The 18,592-nt window shown below is 36.3% G+C and overlaps 1 protein-coding gene across 2 annotated transcripts; it reads left to right on the top strand.

The window, feature by feature from the left end:
• The first annotated feature begins 2,287 nt into the window (after nt 1-2,287).
• RFC3 (replication factor C subunit 3) lies at nt 2,288-17,080 on the top strand. 2 transcript variants are annotated; one of them, XM_057707837.1, is made up of 9 exons: nt 2,288-2,462; nt 4,570-4,707; nt 6,664-6,731; nt 8,516-8,613; nt 10,611-10,792; nt 11,491-11,627; nt 11,718-11,816; nt 15,531-15,600; nt 16,792-17,080. In XM_057707837.1, exons 1-9 carry the CDS (start codon nt 2,376-2,378, stop codon nt 16,981-16,983), a joined length of 1,071 nt encoding a protein of 356 aa, XP_057563820.1. In that variant the 5' UTR covers nt 2,288-2,375; the 3' UTR covers nt 16,984-17,080. The 2 variants fall into 2 exon arrangements, with proteins under 2 accessions (XP_057563820.1, XP_057563821.1); XM_057707838.1 differs by lacking the exon at nt 4,570-4,707.
• The last annotated feature ends 1,512 nt before the right edge of the window (nt 17,081-18,592 follow it).

Genomic DNA, 18,592 nt, shown 5'->3' with positions numbered 1-18,592 from the left:
AAGGGCCAGAACACTTACTCATTTTAAAATGGAAGCCAAGATACTGCAAATTTTTCTGGGTATGCTCTCTGAAAAGGAAGGTCCAAATCTGCCCAGGCATACGAATAAAGAAGAAAACTCACAAGCATAGGGGTAAAGCCAAAGTTATATTATGTATTTTTTACACCCTTAACTAGTCTCTCAACCTCTTGAGATTCTGAAATTTCTTCTCCATTACTTCTCTTTAAAGAACCAAAATTAGATCCAGCCTGGAGAAGAATCTTACTCCTGAATCTGGCAAGAACCAATGACAGGTTTGCCCCAGAGAGGAGCACTGGGATCAACTGCCAAGGGTTAGGAGCAGAAGAGTCGAGCTAATGCAGTCCTTCATCTTGAGGGTCTTTGGAAGGTTTCATTGGTTCTTCCTAGTCCTTGGTTATAGGTACAAGATGGCAGAGTTATCATTTTTGTTCAGATGACTTCAGTGCAGATATAACCTTGGTGTGTTCTTACTATCTCCATATTCATGCCCCCTCATCCTCCATCACTGTGAATGTCTTTTCTCAATAAAATATAACCATTAATTATTGCATTTATTCTATCTCACAGGTGTTGTACTCCCTTAATATTCAAATGAGCCGTAAAGCAGGTTTCACTAATCGCACTTTGAGCTGAGGAACCTGAGTCAAGTGATTGGAGCTGTAGTTTGCTGAGGACTGCTGTATACTCTCATACCTTCTTCTCTAAATACTTCTTTCATGTTCTGGCTCTCCTCTGAGCAGCCATCTCTCACATCCCATATATTCAAGGGTCTGGAGTGAGATTTTCAGATAAAATACAGAACACCAATTAGATTTTAATTTCAGATAAACAATTTTTTTTGTAAGTATGCCTATGCAATATTACTGCAAATATTGCATGGTCATAATTATACTAAAAACTTATCTGAAATTAGAATTTAACTGGGCCTCCTCTATTTTTATTTGTGAAATCTAGCAAGTTAAGGTGAGCTAAGTGTCTTTCTTAAGCATTGTTGTACCCTCCACACCATTTCTCCTTCCTTAGAACCTGGCAGTTTTGAAACACAGGTCTTCAGATTCCATTTTCTACCACCTGTCCTTGTTGAAGTTGTCTGCCATGCTTGTCACTTATGCCAATTCATTGGTTATTTCAACATCTGGTTCACTTTCTTCCTCTCAGTAATTATTTCATTGTTTTTCATGATTCCAATATCCACATAAATGACACTTCAATATCCTTGCTTCTGATTTCCTTTACCTTTTAATTTCAAACATCCCTTTTCAACAGGGGAGGCACATAGGGATTGTGGAGAGTTTTGAAGTATTAAACAGGATGGTCAGGGAGGCCTCACCAAGGAGATGACTTGGAGCAAACACCCTGAAGGAAGTGAGGGACCCAGCTCTATTGACGCTTGGACAAGAGTGGTTCCGGAAGATGCCTTGAGGTAGAACTCTCCAGGCTGTTTCAGAAAGTTTTTTGAGAACATGGATTGTGTCTTATATTCGGTGGTGTTAGTAATTGTGCCCAATTATTTCTTGCCCACAGGAATTCAGTAAATATGATGATTCAAAGAATACAATAAAATCTTGTCATAAAGTGAATGAGAGAGGGCACCTTGATACAAGGTTATTAAACATATTTGGAAATCAATTCCTGTCCTACAGCAGTATTTAGGATTCTGAACAATAAGTAAAATAAAAGCATAAGTTAAATAAGTAACTAAAATGACATACACCTAGAAAAATGCATTTAAGAGGTGCAGTTTGAGTGGCCACATTTCTGTAGCTTTTTACGACCGTTAGATTCCTTTGTTTTAAATCCAGCAAGAATCTTGAGGAATGGAGATAAGCAAAGGTAGTGAAGATTAGATCTTAACTTTAGCGGTTTAGTCAATGAAACTTCTTTTGATGCCTACCAAGTGAGAAAAGCCGCATGCCGGATATTTTCTAGTGCCAAGAATAGAGCTCCACACAGTAAATATTTTGTAGGTTTCTGTAGAACTAATGAGTGAATGAATGAAAGAATGAAATGAATTCAGGAGGGTGATCTGTCTTAAGTACCCGGATTTGACGCCCAGAGTATCATAGCCAAATTTCTAATTTTGCTTAATAATTCCTGTACTATGATAGAGGGTGAGAACAAAGAAAAAATGATTACACGAAACAATGAACATTAATGAGTAGGTGATACCAACGTTGCGACCAATTCTGTCCGTACTAGGCTTCCGTAGTCTTCCCGTCCTTAACTCGCTTACGCGACCGCGTCGGTAGTGGTGTCGCGAGATTTGGAGCTCGCGGGAAAACTTGTTTGTGCGTCGGGGCGGAGGGCGCGCGCGCCGAACTTTTGAGTGTCGGACCGCGGGAACTCGGCCCGGCATGAGCCTCTGGGTGGACAAATACCGACCCTGCTCCTTAGGACAGCTGGACTATCACAAGGAGCAAGCGGCCCAGCTGCGCAACCTGGTGAGTCGGCGGGACGGGGCGGGGAGAGCCGGCGGAGGCCCGCTGCTCGGGCGTTTCGTGCCCCTCAGGAGCGGAGCTTCGCCCTTAGCCTCAGGAGATGAATGCTGTGGAGTAAAGTAAAATGGGACCAGGACAACAGAGCATGGGGGCGGAGGCCGTGCTCCTAAACAGAGAGAGTCTTCCTGAGGTCCCTCATCTAAGCCAAGGCTTGACAGGAGTGGGAGAGCCCGCAGGACGGAACTGTGGGGAAGGGTGGAGCAGGTAGAGGGAACAGCAAGTGCAGAATCCCTGAGGCAGGAGTGTGCACAGCCTGTTACCCTCGGAGGCCAGTGCCGCGGGAGAGCGGTGGGCCCGCGGGAAGAGGAGTAGGAAACGAGGTGGGGGGGGGGGGGGGGCGGCTGATACAGTAAACTTTGCTAGAGGGAGGTGGGAAGCCATTGGAGGGTTTTGAACAGAGTTTTGACATCATCTGACTTTTTAATAGGCTTACCAAAAATTTCTTGTTGCCATTGTCCCTATTTACAGAAAGGAAGATACTGGGTTTATTAATTCTGAAGGTCATTGATAATTCTAAGACAGGTGGTATTAGGTTGTCCTTGAGTTTAATTCCTTAACGGAAGATTTTTCTTTTCACTGTCGTGATGCCTATTTTTATGTTGTAGTTGACAGAAGGTATCTAATGGCTGTGCTTTGTGAAAAGTGTAGAGCTTCATTTATAGACAAATTGCATTTTCTTACAATAGCTTTGACTCTGATTTTCTTAACCATGGGATATATTTTATTTTTTCTATGGCTAGTTTTTTATCATAGGATTTGGCATGAATATTTGGACAAAATTTGGTATGTTAGTCTTGTGTTAATAGGTTTGCTTTTCAAAAGTATTCACCTGTTTATCTTTGAATCCACAACTTAATAAAACTGTGAAACATTTGTAGCATAACTTTTATTTTTGGTGCGGTCGAAGTTTAAAAAATGGAGGCTATATTTATGGAGCACCTAGTATTTTCCATACACTGTATTAGGTGAATAGTTCCGTTCCTTGACACTTTTTTCTTTCAGTGGGAGAGAGAGATTCGTTTACAAAGTATTAAAATTCACTGTAACAAGCACTTCTGTTAAGATACTGATTTCATTTTTTCTAAAATGGTTATTTGCAAACTTTTGCTCCATAAGATTTTGTGTGCCTGAAACTAAGGTCTATGTTCTTGTCATGTTTATAGCCTTCATAACATGATCCCAAGACCTGACTGAGCATCAGAATCACCTGGGAATGTTTTTTTTTTAAAAATGCACAATCTTGTCCTACTCCATTCCCTTGCTCTTAACATGTAAGATTACAGAGACCGACTTCCGGCTCCCTGCATGTGCACTTCCTGAAGACTTCCTCTTGCTGACACTTCTAAGCAGACTTGAAATGTCAGGGAATTAATGCCCTTTCTTTCTCCCCATTTACTTTCCCAGGCCAGCAAAGGGTTGAGGAGAGGTAGTGTATCATATTCCAGCTTCCCCATCCCTAGGGTGATTTAATACGGTGGCGTGTTTTTACACTGGCTTCAAGAGTATCCCCAGCAGGATCAAGCCCTGGAGTGGTATTGAAGTTGGTAACAACACTCTTGTTGGCTGCCTTCCTGTCCTTGTTTTGTTTTCCTGCTTCCCTACAAAGTTTACCTCTACCTTCCAAGTAAGACCAGATACACTCGTTTCTTATCAAAGGTACTGTTTGTAGAAGCTCAAACTACAACAGGCATCAGTCTCGGTTACTGAATCATAATCTTGTGGGTGGGGTCCAGTAATTAATCAGTCTTTTATTAAAAGCTCTCTAGAAGATTCTGACAGCCAGCCAGGTTTGGAATTTCTTGCTTTCTAGCATGTAGTGTTGTATCTCACATATAGTGTGCTAGGTATGTAAGTTATATAACATTAATTCCAGGGGAATAATCAACATTTCAGAGTTAGTTTGAAGGTCTGTCTCTCTATATATACATTCACACACATATATTTTTGGAGTTTCATAGGTAGAGACACAAATTATTCGATACTTAAGAAGTATTTTGCATCTACATATAGTTTGATTAGGGAAAATGCCTCTTTTTTTTTATTTTCCCAGGTACAATGTGGTGACTTTCCTCATCTGTTAGTGTATGGGCCATCAGGTGCTGGGAAAAAGACAAGAATTATGTGTATTCTACGCGAACTTTACGGTGTTGGAGTAGAAAAATTGAGAATTGAACATCAGACCATCACAGTAAGCATTTCACTTTGAGGCCCTCCAAGTATTTACAGCAGGAATTTTCAGTCCTCATCATATAGGCCACATTGCTGCCCAGTGTGTGACTTAAGTAAGAATTTCACAGATAATCCTTGTGTACAGGATTGAGAGTTGCTGATTTATAGACCTAACTGTTGTAACCAAACCAAAGTTAATTATGTTAGGAAATCTGAGCAACAGGAGATTTGGGTAAAATGTAGGTGGTAGGATTCACTTCAAATTCAAATCTGTGTCTCAGCTGGAACTAGAACTCAAGTTTCTAAAGTTCATTGTTCTGAGAACCATAGTGGCTATGGAAAGAGAATGATTTTGAGAAAAATTTTAAATGTGGAATCAAGTGACTTGGTAAAGATTGGGCAGCTGACTGTTTGGGAGATGAGGCGTGAAGCTCTGGGATGTTCAGAATTCCTGTGATCTTGCCCTGGCTGTGTGTGTGTTCAAGCCTCATGCCATGCAGTGCATTTTTATACTCTTTCCTTATAGACAGTGTTTAAGATCTAGCTGAAATGTATCCTCTTGGGAGTGCCCCACAACCCCATTATAATTAATCTTTCCTTCTACAACCCATAGTTTATACATTTTAGAGCATTTACTTTGTTTTGCCTTGATCATAGTTATTTACTTTACTCTGACGAGATGGTATTTGTTTTGAAGTTATATAGTGTAAATTTTATATTTTTTTTTAAGTAATACTTGATGTGTGACATTATATTAGTGTCAGGTATACTGCATAGTGATTTGGTATTTTTATACATTATGGAATAATCACAGTAAGTCCAGTTGCCATCATTTTCATATCTTCATAGCCCCTGATACAGTGTCTTATACTTATTAGGCACTGAGAAAATGTAAGCTGAGTGACTGGACAGTAGGTAGTGCTATTAATAGAATCTTTAGGAGGATAAGTGGGTTGTAGCTTAATGAATTGTAGGATTAGCGTATGTTTAGACACATGGAATTTGTAGAAATAACCTGGTAGAAAACTAAATAAAAAGTGGTCACAGGAGAGAAAGATAAACAGCCAATAAATCTATGTAAGGCTATTTGAACTTTGTGGTAGTCGAGGAGAAGCAGTGTGAGTATTACACGGTCATCAAATTGGCAAGAATGGAAGGCCTTATAAAACCTATTGCAGATGAAGAATGATGGGAAGGAGTGTTTGTTGCCAGTGGAAAAGTGAATTGTTAGATTTTTTTGCAGAGGCTGGTTATACATAAACATATACACATACATATATATATTAAAGTTTAGAAAACATGTCTTCAGTCCAGCAGATCATTTATTAGAAATCTATTACATAGAAATGAAAGCAGTGCGTGAGACATATGTTAATTATGGAATTGTTTGAGATGGTAAAAAGCAAAAAACAAAATGCCCATCTGTATGATTGGCTTTGGGACATCCCTGTTATAGATTGATATGCAACTGTAACACCCTATACCAGTTGTCTGAGAGAGTTGTCTAGATGTGTTGTTATGAAGGAAAAGCAAAACACAGAGAAATGTATATGATGCCTCTTTTAAAAACAATTTTTACACAGATCACTGACACTATATACTAACATTAGTATGTGTTTATTTTTGTGTGTTATTGTGGAAAAGGCTGTGAAAGGACGTATGCAGATTGTTTACAGTGATGATCTGTTGATAATTGGGAATGGTTTGATTTCTGGAGGTAAAGGAAAAAAGTGATCACACTAAAAACAGGATGTGTGATATGACCCAATGTATATAAAAACATATGTTTACCTGCAGATTAAGAAAAGAATTGGGGTTAATGAAATGGAAACATTAGTGCTGGATATCTAAAGTTTTATTTTTCAGTAAAGTAAGCATAAATTGTTTATATAATTAAAAAAGTGAAATACAGATAAGAGGAGAAATAGCCAATAAATAAACATAAAAAAACCGAAACAATTTTCTTTGTCCACAGACTCCATCTAAAAAGAAAATTGAAATTAGCACTATTGCAAGCAATTACCACCTTGAAGTTAATCCCAGGTGAGTTGCTACTACATAGAAATAAGCATTTTTAAAATAGTGGTGTTCAGACTTTTTTTTTTTAACTGTAGAATGCTTCTTTGAAATGAAATCATGTGTGGAAACACAATATATAAAACAGATAAAAGTGAAGCTGCCCTGTGTGAAACAGGGAGCCTAGAACCTTCCCACTCTCCCTTCTCTCTGAGAGGACCCCCCCAGGTCAAATAATTTTAATAATTAAGTTTCCTTGCTCTTCAGAGCTGTGTTTTACACAAAGTACTCTACATAGTAAGTTTTTGTTGAATTATATTGACTCATTCAGAACTGGTGAGCCAAAGTGTGTCTAAAAAGTTTGTAAATGCCTGAAAAAATATTTCAGAAAGTGAATTTTGGGTTACTAGATCTTTCTTTCCATTTTCTTTGTTTCAGTTTTTTGATTAGAGGATATTATAATCCATCAGCCACTGTCTGTATTCTGTATCGTGAGATAGTAAGATTAGGATCTTGTTGGGAGGCACACTGAAAACCCGTACCACAGCAGTTACATTCTGCTTAAGGAAATGTAGAAATGCTTATATTGGAAGCAAAGTTGGCTAAGCCTTCAGGGTTCTTGAAAGAGAACAGAATCAAGGACATCTTAAGGCAAAGGCATCTTTATGGGCAGTGGCACAGAGATGAGATTGAGCATCCCTTTCAAGACTGAATGGAACAGGAGAAAGAATTTTAAGCTAATCTGTAGTCAGTAGCAGGCACTGTGTGGGAAGCTTTACATGAATTATTTAGTCCTCAGAACAATCCTAACAGATTGATATTGTTATTTTTTCCTAGGTATGTCAAAGAAAACTAAGAGAATTAAGGTTGGTGGGAAAGGTTCTGATCATAAAAGTAGAGAATGGTAATTCCATAGATAGGAGCGAAATGTTTCAGATTCTGGACTAAGAAATGATCATAAAAGAAACACTGTAGGTATATTGATCTAATAATACTGAATTGAGAAAGACTTGGCGCCTGTTTGGGAAAATAAACTAAAGCTGATTTCTTTGCCCTGTTTTTCTCATTGAGAGTTTCTCTGTAGCAAGAATAGTCAGTTGGAGATTAAGCTGTTTGTTTTTCTGGTGTTTGAAATTGACATTCAGCCTAAATTAACCAGGTGACTTATATTGGTTTTTGAGGTGCAGGACTTAAGTACTAAAGCAATGATATTGGTATAAATGACAGGTAATGCCTGTAAGTCAACAGCTTACAAAGCTCTGATTTGTATCCTAAGCTCCATTTACTTCTCCCATCCCCTTGCTAAGACCCTCAATCAACTCTGTCCTGGTGCTGGGAGGGACTTGTCCAGGCTTGTTCTCTCTCAGACCTTTGCTATTTCTGGAATGGGGAAGAGAAATAGAGATTAAATTTCTCTTTCAAGGAGTTATTTTTATATTTTGAGTAATTACAGATAACTAAGAAATTAGCTGTGACTAGGTATTAACTATAACTATAGTAAAGTGTCAAAGTATTTGATACTGTTAATAGCTGTTGTTCCTTTTAGTAAACTTAATATAAGAACATATTTGGTGTTTACAGTGATATTAATCAAATTGTAGTTGAATATTGGAATATTTTTAGTATTTTTAATGACCCTAAAACACTTCACCTTTAAAGTTTTGTGAATGTAATGGATGTTACTAAGTTTGATTAAAATTTTAATCACTTAAGATCTTCAACGTTTTTCTTACAACAACAGATGAAGAGTAGCGGCATAATACTTTCTAAATATTTACATATATATTTACCACTGGTTTTGTTTTGTATAGTGATGCTGGAAATAGTGACCGGGTAGTAATTCAAGAAATGTTGAAAACAGTGGCACAATCACAGCAACTTGAAACAAGCTCTCAAAAAGATTTTAAAGGTATGTGATAAAAAGAATTTTTAATGAGGCAGTTAAATTATGAGCAGTGGGTATAAGAGGAAAATGTAATGGGGAATGTAAATTCCATTCATTTAGCAAATATTTATTAACTTCTTGTTCTGTGCCAAGCACTATGTTACCCTTTTTTTTTAATATGTAAAAATGAACAAGAGATATGTGATCTCTGTACTCCTGAGAGTTTATAGTCTAATGGAATTGAATTTTGGCAGAGAGAGAACTATTTGTGCCACCCATTTGTTATTTTAGAACTAGATGAGTAATGAAAAAACTTAATTTAAGAAATTGCATGATTTAAAAATACTGGTTCTTAGAACCACAGTTGTATGTTCATTTTCAGATATTTAGCTAAACAAAGGAAAGTTCAAATCAGCAGTAATCCCACCATGCAGACAGTCACTGTCAACAATTCCAGGATTATTTATGTGCATATATATGCATATATTTTTACAGGAGATTTTTTTGATAAATAAGCCAATATTTAATGCTTTTGATATATTTTGCCAAATTCTTCATCTGAAAGAGGGTATATATTTGTGCTACCACCTTCAGTGTTTAGGAATGCCCATTCTCTCTAGCATTTATCAACACTGGATAGTTATTTTTAATTATTTTTAATTATCCTTGTCAGTTTGAGTGCAGAAAATAAGTTGTACTTTATTTTTCTTTACTGAATGAAATGTGATAATTTTATCTTGTTTGTTGCTCATTTTACTGGTTTGCGAATCGTCTTGCGTATTGCAGCCTATTCCTTATCTTTCCTCCTCAGTCTCTATATTCCAAAAACAGTTTTTTGTCAAATGCTTTTCTGCATCCATGAATGTAGTTTTATGATTTTTCTTCTTAGTTCTTAGTATTATTTTATTGGATCTTCTAATGAAACTGCTTTGCATTTCTGGAGTGAACCTCACTATAATTTTTAAAATATGGTTCTATTTTCTGCCTAACAGTAATTTATTTTTGTATTATGTTGTTCGGTGGTATCCTTGTCAGATATTGGAATCAATCTCCTTGTCTTTATTTTTTCTGTTCAGTTTTATTTGAGTTCTGTTTCCAGAACTTCTTCTTATTGTGAAGCGTTGTCTTGGGAGAGAGATTCATTTTGTTATTTTCAGTCCACTGCTCTGTCAAAACTTATTGCATCAAGGTTGCTTAGCTCTCATCCATGAATTGAGCCCTGTGGGTACTATTCTTGTGGGTGATTTGGGGTTCTTCTGTCCTAAAGGCTGTCAAAAACCTGGTGGATCCCAGTCACTTCCTCCCACATGTAGTTTCTTGTTCTCACTTGCTCATATTTAGGGTTCTTAGGAACAGCTTGTCATCTGGTTTTGATGTAAATGTTGTCTTGGGTCTTGGAATCTTTACTTGTTCTGTCTCTTTTTATGGGAGAGATTCAAATGCTACACGGCTACAACTGTCATCTTCTAGAAATAATGTAACGTAATGAAAAATACAGCAGTTGGATTCAGTCCCTATATATATACTATTCCTCAAACACTTTAAGGCCAATCCTTGATTATGACCAGGTGGAATCTTATTATACAAGTAAGCTGATATCTTTATGTTTTATTTGCTACATCTCTTGTGACAGTGTTTTCCAGAGTGTATTCCTTAGAATGCTAAGATGTTTTATAGAAATACACTCCTGAGATAAATTGTTTTGGGTAAATGCAGCACAGTACATCCTTGTCCTGGTGATTTTTACTGTGTGTGAATATAATGAAGGCTGCAGTAAATTCTATAACAAAATAACCTCTTTAACTTCATTTAGCCTAGTGTTTCTTAGGCTTGTTTGATCTTAAATTTTTTTTTAAATAAAAATAAAATAAATTATTCTTGCCATACCTGTAACTTTTATATATCTTCTCCAAAGGGAAAAGTAGTATATTAGGCTCATTATTTAGGATTTCACTCAGAATAATGAGGAAGAGGAAGATAAATACTCAAGTTAAAATTTGTTTTGTTTCTCTTTGACTCAGTCGTGTTATTGACAGAAGTTGACAAACTCACTAAAGATGCTCAGCATGCCTTGCGCAGAACCATGGAAAAGTATATGTCCACCTGCAGGTTGATCCTGTGTTGCAATTCTACATCTAAAGTGATACCACCTATTCGTAGTAGGTGCCTCGCAGTTCGTGTGCCTGCTCCCAGCATTGAAGATGTAAGTCAAGTTAAACTTTCAGAAAAAGCTTAGTTCATCTTCTGTACATACTGTGTGTACATGCCTGTCATGTGTGTTTTTGTGAAAACATAGTGAACTGTGTTAGTAATTGAGAAATAACTATGGCCTGGATGCTGACTATTAGTAAATGTGCAAACCAATATGTATAGAGTAGTAAATACCAGATACCAATATATAGAAAATGTTCTTTTCTTTAAATCATCTTTTACTTTAAACAAGTAAGTTATTGTTGATTTTACTGAAGTAGGTAAGGGCTAGTTATTTAGTGGCTTCTACCTCAACCTGATTCAATTGGCTTATCGAGGAAATGGATTTTGCAAGATGATGACCTGGGAATACTTAGTCCCTAGTTAGTCTGAAACATAATATGTTTTTTTTTCCTGTATCATTCTTGATAACTGTCAGTAGAAATACCAGTTTCTCACAATCAGCAGGTTTCCGCTGTTAATAGATTTGGGGCAATTTTATGCAAAGTAGGGATAATATGTGACATTGTATTAGTTGCAGAGTGGTTAAAGTAACTTTATTATAAGTTTCACTTGTAAAAATTTTGAGAGTGATAGAGTTAAATGTCTATAAAGCAGCAGGAATACCTGGTTACATCATTCCCATGGGCACCATTCATGTCTTAGTGCCTGAGCTGTGTACAATTCAGCTTGTAATTATTCTATTTGTAGATTTGCCATGTGTTATCTACTGTGTGCAAGAAGGAAGGTCTAAATCTTCCTTCACAACTGGCTCATAGACTTGCAGAGAAGTCCTGCAGAAATCTCAGAAAAGCCCTGCTTATGTGTGAAGCCTGCAGAGTGCAACAGTGAGTGAAAGGGGGCAGTTGCCATGGGAACCATTTTGGGACATAAGGCCACTTTCATTTAATTTATTGTGTTCTCTTTTTGTCATGCAGATATCCTTTTACTGCAGATCAAGAAATCCCTGAAACAGATTGGGAGGTGTATCTGAGGGAGACTGCCAATGCTATTGTCAGCCAGCAGACTCCACAGAGGTAACCGCTATAAAAAATTCACCATAGAAGTTTGAGCTGTGAGATAGTACAGATACTGTAAGTTTTAGGTCAGCTGTTTGATACTAATACCATGCCATTTAGCATTATAATTAAATCTGTAATACTGCACTTATATAAAGAAAAGGTAGGATATAATTCTAGAAATTTAGTGGCTCAGAATAGTTGGCATATGATATAATGACTTTTAAGAAGCTATTGGCATATAAATATGGAACTTATAAATTAAGACAAATTGTGGAAGTTTTAGATTTTTTCCCAGAATCTTGGATGATTTAATATTAATACATAGCGTAATGTGTCTGGCTTTCTAATATTGAAAATAACAGTATATAACTTTGTATTGATGTGTCATAGAAAGACACTGGACTGTAGGTCAGACTTCTAGTTCTTTTGCTGATTTTTTAGCTAAGTGTCCTTGAGCAGGTAACTTCATCTTAGAGCCTCAGCTTTTTCATTTGTATACTGAAGATACTATTATTTTTACTCGGCCAAGGATACTTGTACCTTTATTATAAGAGCAAGAGAGATTGTATGATAATGGTTTGAGAACTAGTAAACCCTGTGCTCATGTGTGATGATAGGCTCTGTTAAGAATAAGGTTGTGTATGTGCCGTCAGTATTTAGGAAGTGTTTTGTGCATGTTTGCTTCACAGTTGTTCCTGTTTATTTCTTGGGTCTTTTGTGCAGTAGTAGACGGTACCAAAAGTACTTCAACCACTGCTTGTTTGATTTATTTTGACAACTTTGAGAAGGGCAGTCTGCTCTTCTCCAAATCAAGAGTGACAGTCTTAAAGCCTGCTACCTTTGGAAAGTCTGGTGAAGGTCCCTTAGGCTCACTAAGACACAGTCTCTTACTTTTTTGCCTGTTGGAACTGAGAAGCCGTCTTTGGACTTTAGAGAGGGTTGTTGATTATTTTAGGAAACACTAGACTGAGTGCAACCACTGAAAGATAAGTTTCCCTGGTTTACATGAAAATAATCATGAGAGGAATATACCATGTTTCTCCTCTTGTGGAGTATATCTGATGAATTGTTATTTTTGTAAGAAATTCTTCAAAGATAATTATAATATGTTCTCTGGGCTACCATATAGATTAGAGGAGGTAAATAGTCAGATAATGGGTACGTGGTATTTCATCAGAGTTTGCGTTGAATTCCTATTAATTCATTCATTTTAGTTGAAGACATTAATAGTTTTTGAAAAGTACCAAATGTGTAGGTAGTTTCTTCAGAAAAGAAACCTTGACTTTAGGAAAAAATATGCATTCCATTTTGTGAAATATTGTCAAGCAGTGAAGAAATTTCAGGCTTTAAAGAAATAAAATTCAAGTGAAGCGTGTCTTAGGAGCCTTTTACTTTCATAAAATATTTCCACACTAAAGGTGACTTTCTTGTTTTTGTTCTGATTTTAATGAAGAAAAATTGGTGGTAGTAGTCAAACTTTCCTGCTCTTAAGAGATTTAGGTACAGATGTTGCAGTATTTTACTATTATTAGGTGTATTTTTAAGACTTCAATTGATTATTACATTACTTAATTCTTCTAGCTGCTGCTGCCCTTTTCTGCAGTTTCCAAACAGATTTTGACAGCTCATAAAAGAACTTGTTCAAGAAGAGGTGTTGATATTTAGACTAACAGTTTTGGGAGCTGGTGCCATTATGCTATATAAAAAGAAATTTCTCTTAATTTCAGAAAACCTTGGAGCTGTGCAGAAATACTGGGATGGCTGGTGTCATTCTGAACATTGGTCCACATAGTACTAAATGACTCCTCCTGATTTTTGACCCTTTAGTTTTGCTGTAATATTTATAGTCTTGATTCTTGTTTGATAGGTCTTAGAAAATTCATAATTTTCTAATTTGAATAGCAGCTAATATTTAGTGAGCAATTATTATGTCGACTCTTACACTATGTTTATCCTTTAATTCATATAATAGTCCTATGAGGAAAGTATTATTACCATCTTTATTTTATAGAAAAGAAAACTGATCTTTTGGGAGATTGTTGTTTTTTCAGGGAAATTCAGTTAGTAAGAGACAGAGATAGTTCTAGAATATCATGTTTCTCTGACAGAAGAATTTATACTCATTATCATTTGTAACCTCCAAGAAGTAATGGACACAGACATAATAATGTGGAATATGTTCATTTTTTGGAAACTAAATTGTATTAGAAATGAACTCAAACTAAGGTGAGGAGCCTGGGAACGTGCATGCGATGCACATAGTGTTGTTACAGTAGTTTTATACATAAATATATTGTGAATCAACTTTTCAGAAATAAGCTGCATGCATAATTATTAAAATAATTTCCTGCCATCTGTCATTTATACTTTAAAAATCAGGTTTTATTTTGGGGCGATCAAGGGCTTTGGAGTCAGACTTGAGTTAAAATGCTGCTTCAACTACTTGATTTTTGTCAGAAGTTTAACCTCTCTGAACTTCATGTTGTCTTCAATAAATGAGAGGGGTGTTGTGAGGAATAAATAGGGTACTGTGGTGAACCTTGTACAGATAAGAGGTTAAATAAATGCATTGGCAGACATTGGGAGGGTATTGAAGTAAGACAGATCTGTGCTTAAATCATTGGTCTGCTATGGTCAGCTTTGTCAGGTTATGTAAAACATCTGAGCCTTAGTTTTTTCATCTAAAAAAATGAAGATAATGCCCCCTTGCAGCTGCTGTGATGATTAAGTTATTGTTACAGTGTCTTGCACATAGCAGTTGTTCAAAAAACGCTCGTCTTTTTTTCACCTTATTAAGTTTTATTGTGGCACAGCTTCATACTCCTGGGGTCCCAGGAAAGGGGTCTTAACTTTCGCATTTAAGAAATCTTTTGTAAGTTACTTCCCTGATTTATCTGAAATACAGAATATATATGATATTTTAGTAAAGATTCAGAACAGTATTTTGCCTTTAGGGTAGGAAAGTATATGTAGAAAGATAAAGATACTTTTTTATACATATTTATAATTTGTCACTTTTTTTCTTGCTGTTTTAATGTCTCATGTACCCTTTAACCCCTTTAATATGTACTCCTTTACCCATTTTCTTCCTGAAAATGTTATGAGAAGGACCTAAATTAAGGGCTTACAGAGCCTTCCAACAAATGTCTGTATTCACTTAGCCAGGCTGGTTTGTGCTTTCCTATACCCTTCTTGTACTGCCCCTTGTATGGACAAGGCAGCTTTGTTCCTCTGCCATATTGTTTTTTTGTACTTTGCAGTTGAGATGGTGACATTATATTATATATCATGCTTAATATTCTCTTTTCTCACTTGTGTGATTGACTAGTGATTGTTTAATCTTTTCATGATCATTTTCTAGGTGTCCTAGGTGTTGTCTATCTGGAGAACAAAATAAGCATATTACTTGATATATCATTAAAGTATATTAAAGTTTGTGGTGTGAATAAGCTTAACTCTTACTATGCATGAAGTCTTAACTTTTATCTGTATTTTCAGTGTATTTTGATATAACTAATAACCCTGAATATGTGTTGTCTGACTTTAAAACAGTTCTAAAATTTTCTTTTAGAAAAATGAACTGAAATTAGGATAAATTTCCACATGTGTACCTTAAATATGATAAGCCATTTAAGAAAATGTCTGTATTGGGATGTTTATAAAATAAGACAGCACAGAGGAAAAATTACCTCCTGTTTTTATCACAGAATATTGTTTTGTTTTGTATAGGCTCCTTGAAGTTCGTGGAAGACTTTATGAGCTTCTAACTCACTGTATTCCTCCTGAAATAATAATGAAGGTATCCTGATATCAGATCTTGAACCATTTATAAGCATAAAATTTGGACTTTGAATGTGTGATCTCAGGGCTTTCGCTGCGCTGATACGATGTCACCTCTTCCTGTCCAGCTCATTAGTTCAGCAGATATTTATTGAGCTTCTGGGGTGTGTGCCAGGCACCATTATGGATGTATTGAAGAAGACGAGTGGGCCTGCCTTTAGGGAAGTTACATTTTTATGGGGTGAAACGGGAACCGAAGCAAGAGGGATTTCAGAATGTTCCAACAGTTACAAAGGAAGTAACCAGGTGAAATGATAAGAATGGAGGGCGGGGTTATGGAGCATCAGTGATGGCTTCTGTGAGGAAGGTATGTTTAAACTGAGACTTGAAGGATTAAAAGAAGGGAACCATATAAGTAATTGGGGAACAAGTATTTCAGACAGCAAGGCTCAGTGCACTTGAGGAATGAGGTTAAAGAAGGAGGCAGAGGAATATTGTAAGGCACAGCTTTAGGTCTGGTCTAAACCTAATTGACTATCTAGCTAGGTAGATAGGTTGACTGTTAGATGTTAGGGAACACAGGATTTTTTGTTTGTTTGCATTTATTAAAATTACATGGTAATACTTAAATGAAAAAATTCAAATGATACCAAATATACAAAGAAAAAAGTGAAGGTCCACCCTTCTGTTTCCATAAGACCTCTTTCCTAGTCACATAGAAATAAGCCCATGTATATGTGTGTGTTTCACAAACTTTAGTGTCTTGCACTGTTTTGTTTTCTTTTTTTGTTTTTTAAATTCAGCCATGTAGTATGGTTGCTGTTTCATGACAGTGCAGGTTAACCTCATTCTTTTTAGTGGATGGGTGGGATTTCATTGTATGACTATACCAGTGGATATGACCCCTGTTGGTAGGACTTTAGGTTGTCTACAGATTATTATAATTAATAATGCTGAAGTAAGCATCTTTGTACTTATATCTTTGCACCCTTGTGTATTTAAATATTTAGAGTTGGAGTATGATAGATTACTACCACATTTTTACCTTATAGAATGGTATATACTTTTTGATGAAGTCTGCTGGTCCATCAGGAATAAAAATAATATTTAACTTAAGTTTTACCTCCTTTTTGAATTAGAGAAATAAAGCATGTTCAGCTAATATTTTTTAAAATGATTGTTTTTTTAATTACTAGTTATCTTTCTTTAGGGCCTTCTCTCAGAACTTTTACATAATTGTGATGGACAACTGAAAGGGGAAGTGGCCCAGATGGCAGCTTACTATGAGCATCGTCTACAACTGGGTAGCAAAGCCATCTATCACTTGGAAGCATTTGTGGCCAAATTTATGGCACTTTATAAGAAGTTCATGGAGGATGGATTGGAAGGCATGATATTCTGACATCTGTCAGTAATTCTTTCTAATATTGCTCAGTATCAGCATTTTCATTCAATTTATATTGAAAGAGCTGCAGGTAAAATAAACTTACTTTACTTAATTATGTCTTATTTGTGGTTTTTTTTGGTAATAATTCCTCTGATAAATCATTATTCTTTGAGATAAACAGTTGCTCCTGTACTATTGAAGTGTATTGAAAGGATACAACTAGAAACTTTAAAGTCTAGGAACATGATTTTAATTTACTTAAAAATTCGATTTCCAAGTATGCAGTATTGATCTTCCCATTTCCATCCACTCTCTCACCTGCTGGAGGAAATTTATATGTAAAAAAGCAGGGATTGTTTTCTGTCCTCCAGATGGCCATTTTTGGCCATAGGTACATAAAGTTTTGCTTGGCAAGTCATTACCTTTAGTCATATTTTCCCTTAGCCACGAGTTATATTTTTGCAGCAAATATAGGATTTAATTTTCAAACGTAATAGCAAAGATGTGGAGAAAATTGCACATACCATATCTATTGAAACTGTAGAAATCCAACTTTTATTTCAATGATTCAGATTTGGTATAAGATAGACTACTAAGAAATAAGCATGTTTTCATTAAGTACTTGAGACTTCTGAAGAATATGCATCTTATAGTTCTGAAGCAGGGGTATATATTACTGTTGAAGTTATTCTTTGAACTAGTGTATTGTTGTATTATTGGTCCTGTCCTTTGAAACATTTTTTAATTCAAAAATTTAGTTCATGGAGCAAGGGGTTTGCTTGACAAAAGTCTAGGACAGGCTCTGTGTGAGAATATTGGGAAGACCTGCTCTTATAGCAGTTGGTGATAAACAATCATGAAGTGTTTAATTGACAAAGATGCAGTTACACAGACACTGAAAATCCTAAACCTGGGAAACTGTTCAGGTTAAGAGAAATGATGGTTGCCTTTCTTAGGAGGGGATGGGCGGTACTAGTCAGGCCCCAATTGGAAGTCTCAGTCCTGGGGGCTACATGTTAGGAAGGATATTGACCTTCTAACAGAAGAACTGGGGAAGTGAGGTTTGGGAGAGCTAAGACTTTTAATTTGGAAAAAAGGGAAGTAAAAAATAGGTCTTCTAATGTTTAAAATAATGCTCTTGGAAGCGTGAGTGGTCTTATAATTTGTGTTTCTCTAGAGCAGTGCTTCTCAGCGTGGAATCCCTGGACCATCACCAGCATCACCTGGGAGTTCAGAAATGCAAACTCAGGTCTCATTCCAGATCTACTAAATCAGACTATCAGGATGGGCCTCAGAAGTTTTTGTGTTGTGCCACCCCTCCAAGTGATTCTGGTGCACATCTAAGTTTGGGAACCACTGCTCTAGAGAATGCAGATGTAGGATAAATGGATATAGGTCAGAGAGAGCCATTTTAGTTCCCTATGAAGAAGAGTTTTCTAACAGCGGCTATCTTATAATGGTATGGGAAGATTGAAAGCTCCTTGTAAACAGCTAGCGTTCAGATGGAGAACTGATGAATAGTGAACTGCTTACTACGTGGTAGGTGTTGCTCTGGGTATGCCTATTAATTCATTATAACCTTACCACTCTGAAGTAGGTATTGTCTCTGAGCTATAAATAAGAA

The sequence above is a fragment of the Hippopotamus amphibius genome, chromosome 14, assembly GCF_030028045.1.
Source record: "Hippopotamus amphibius kiboko isolate mHipAmp2 chromosome 14, mHipAmp2.hap2, whole genome shotgun sequence".
NCBI classification, from domain to species: Eukaryota; Metazoa; Chordata; class Mammalia; order Artiodactyla; family Hippopotamidae; genus Hippopotamus; species Hippopotamus amphibius.
The sequence above is the reverse complement of the archived record's forward strand: the minus strand, read 5'-3'. Positions and strand labels throughout refer to the sequence as shown.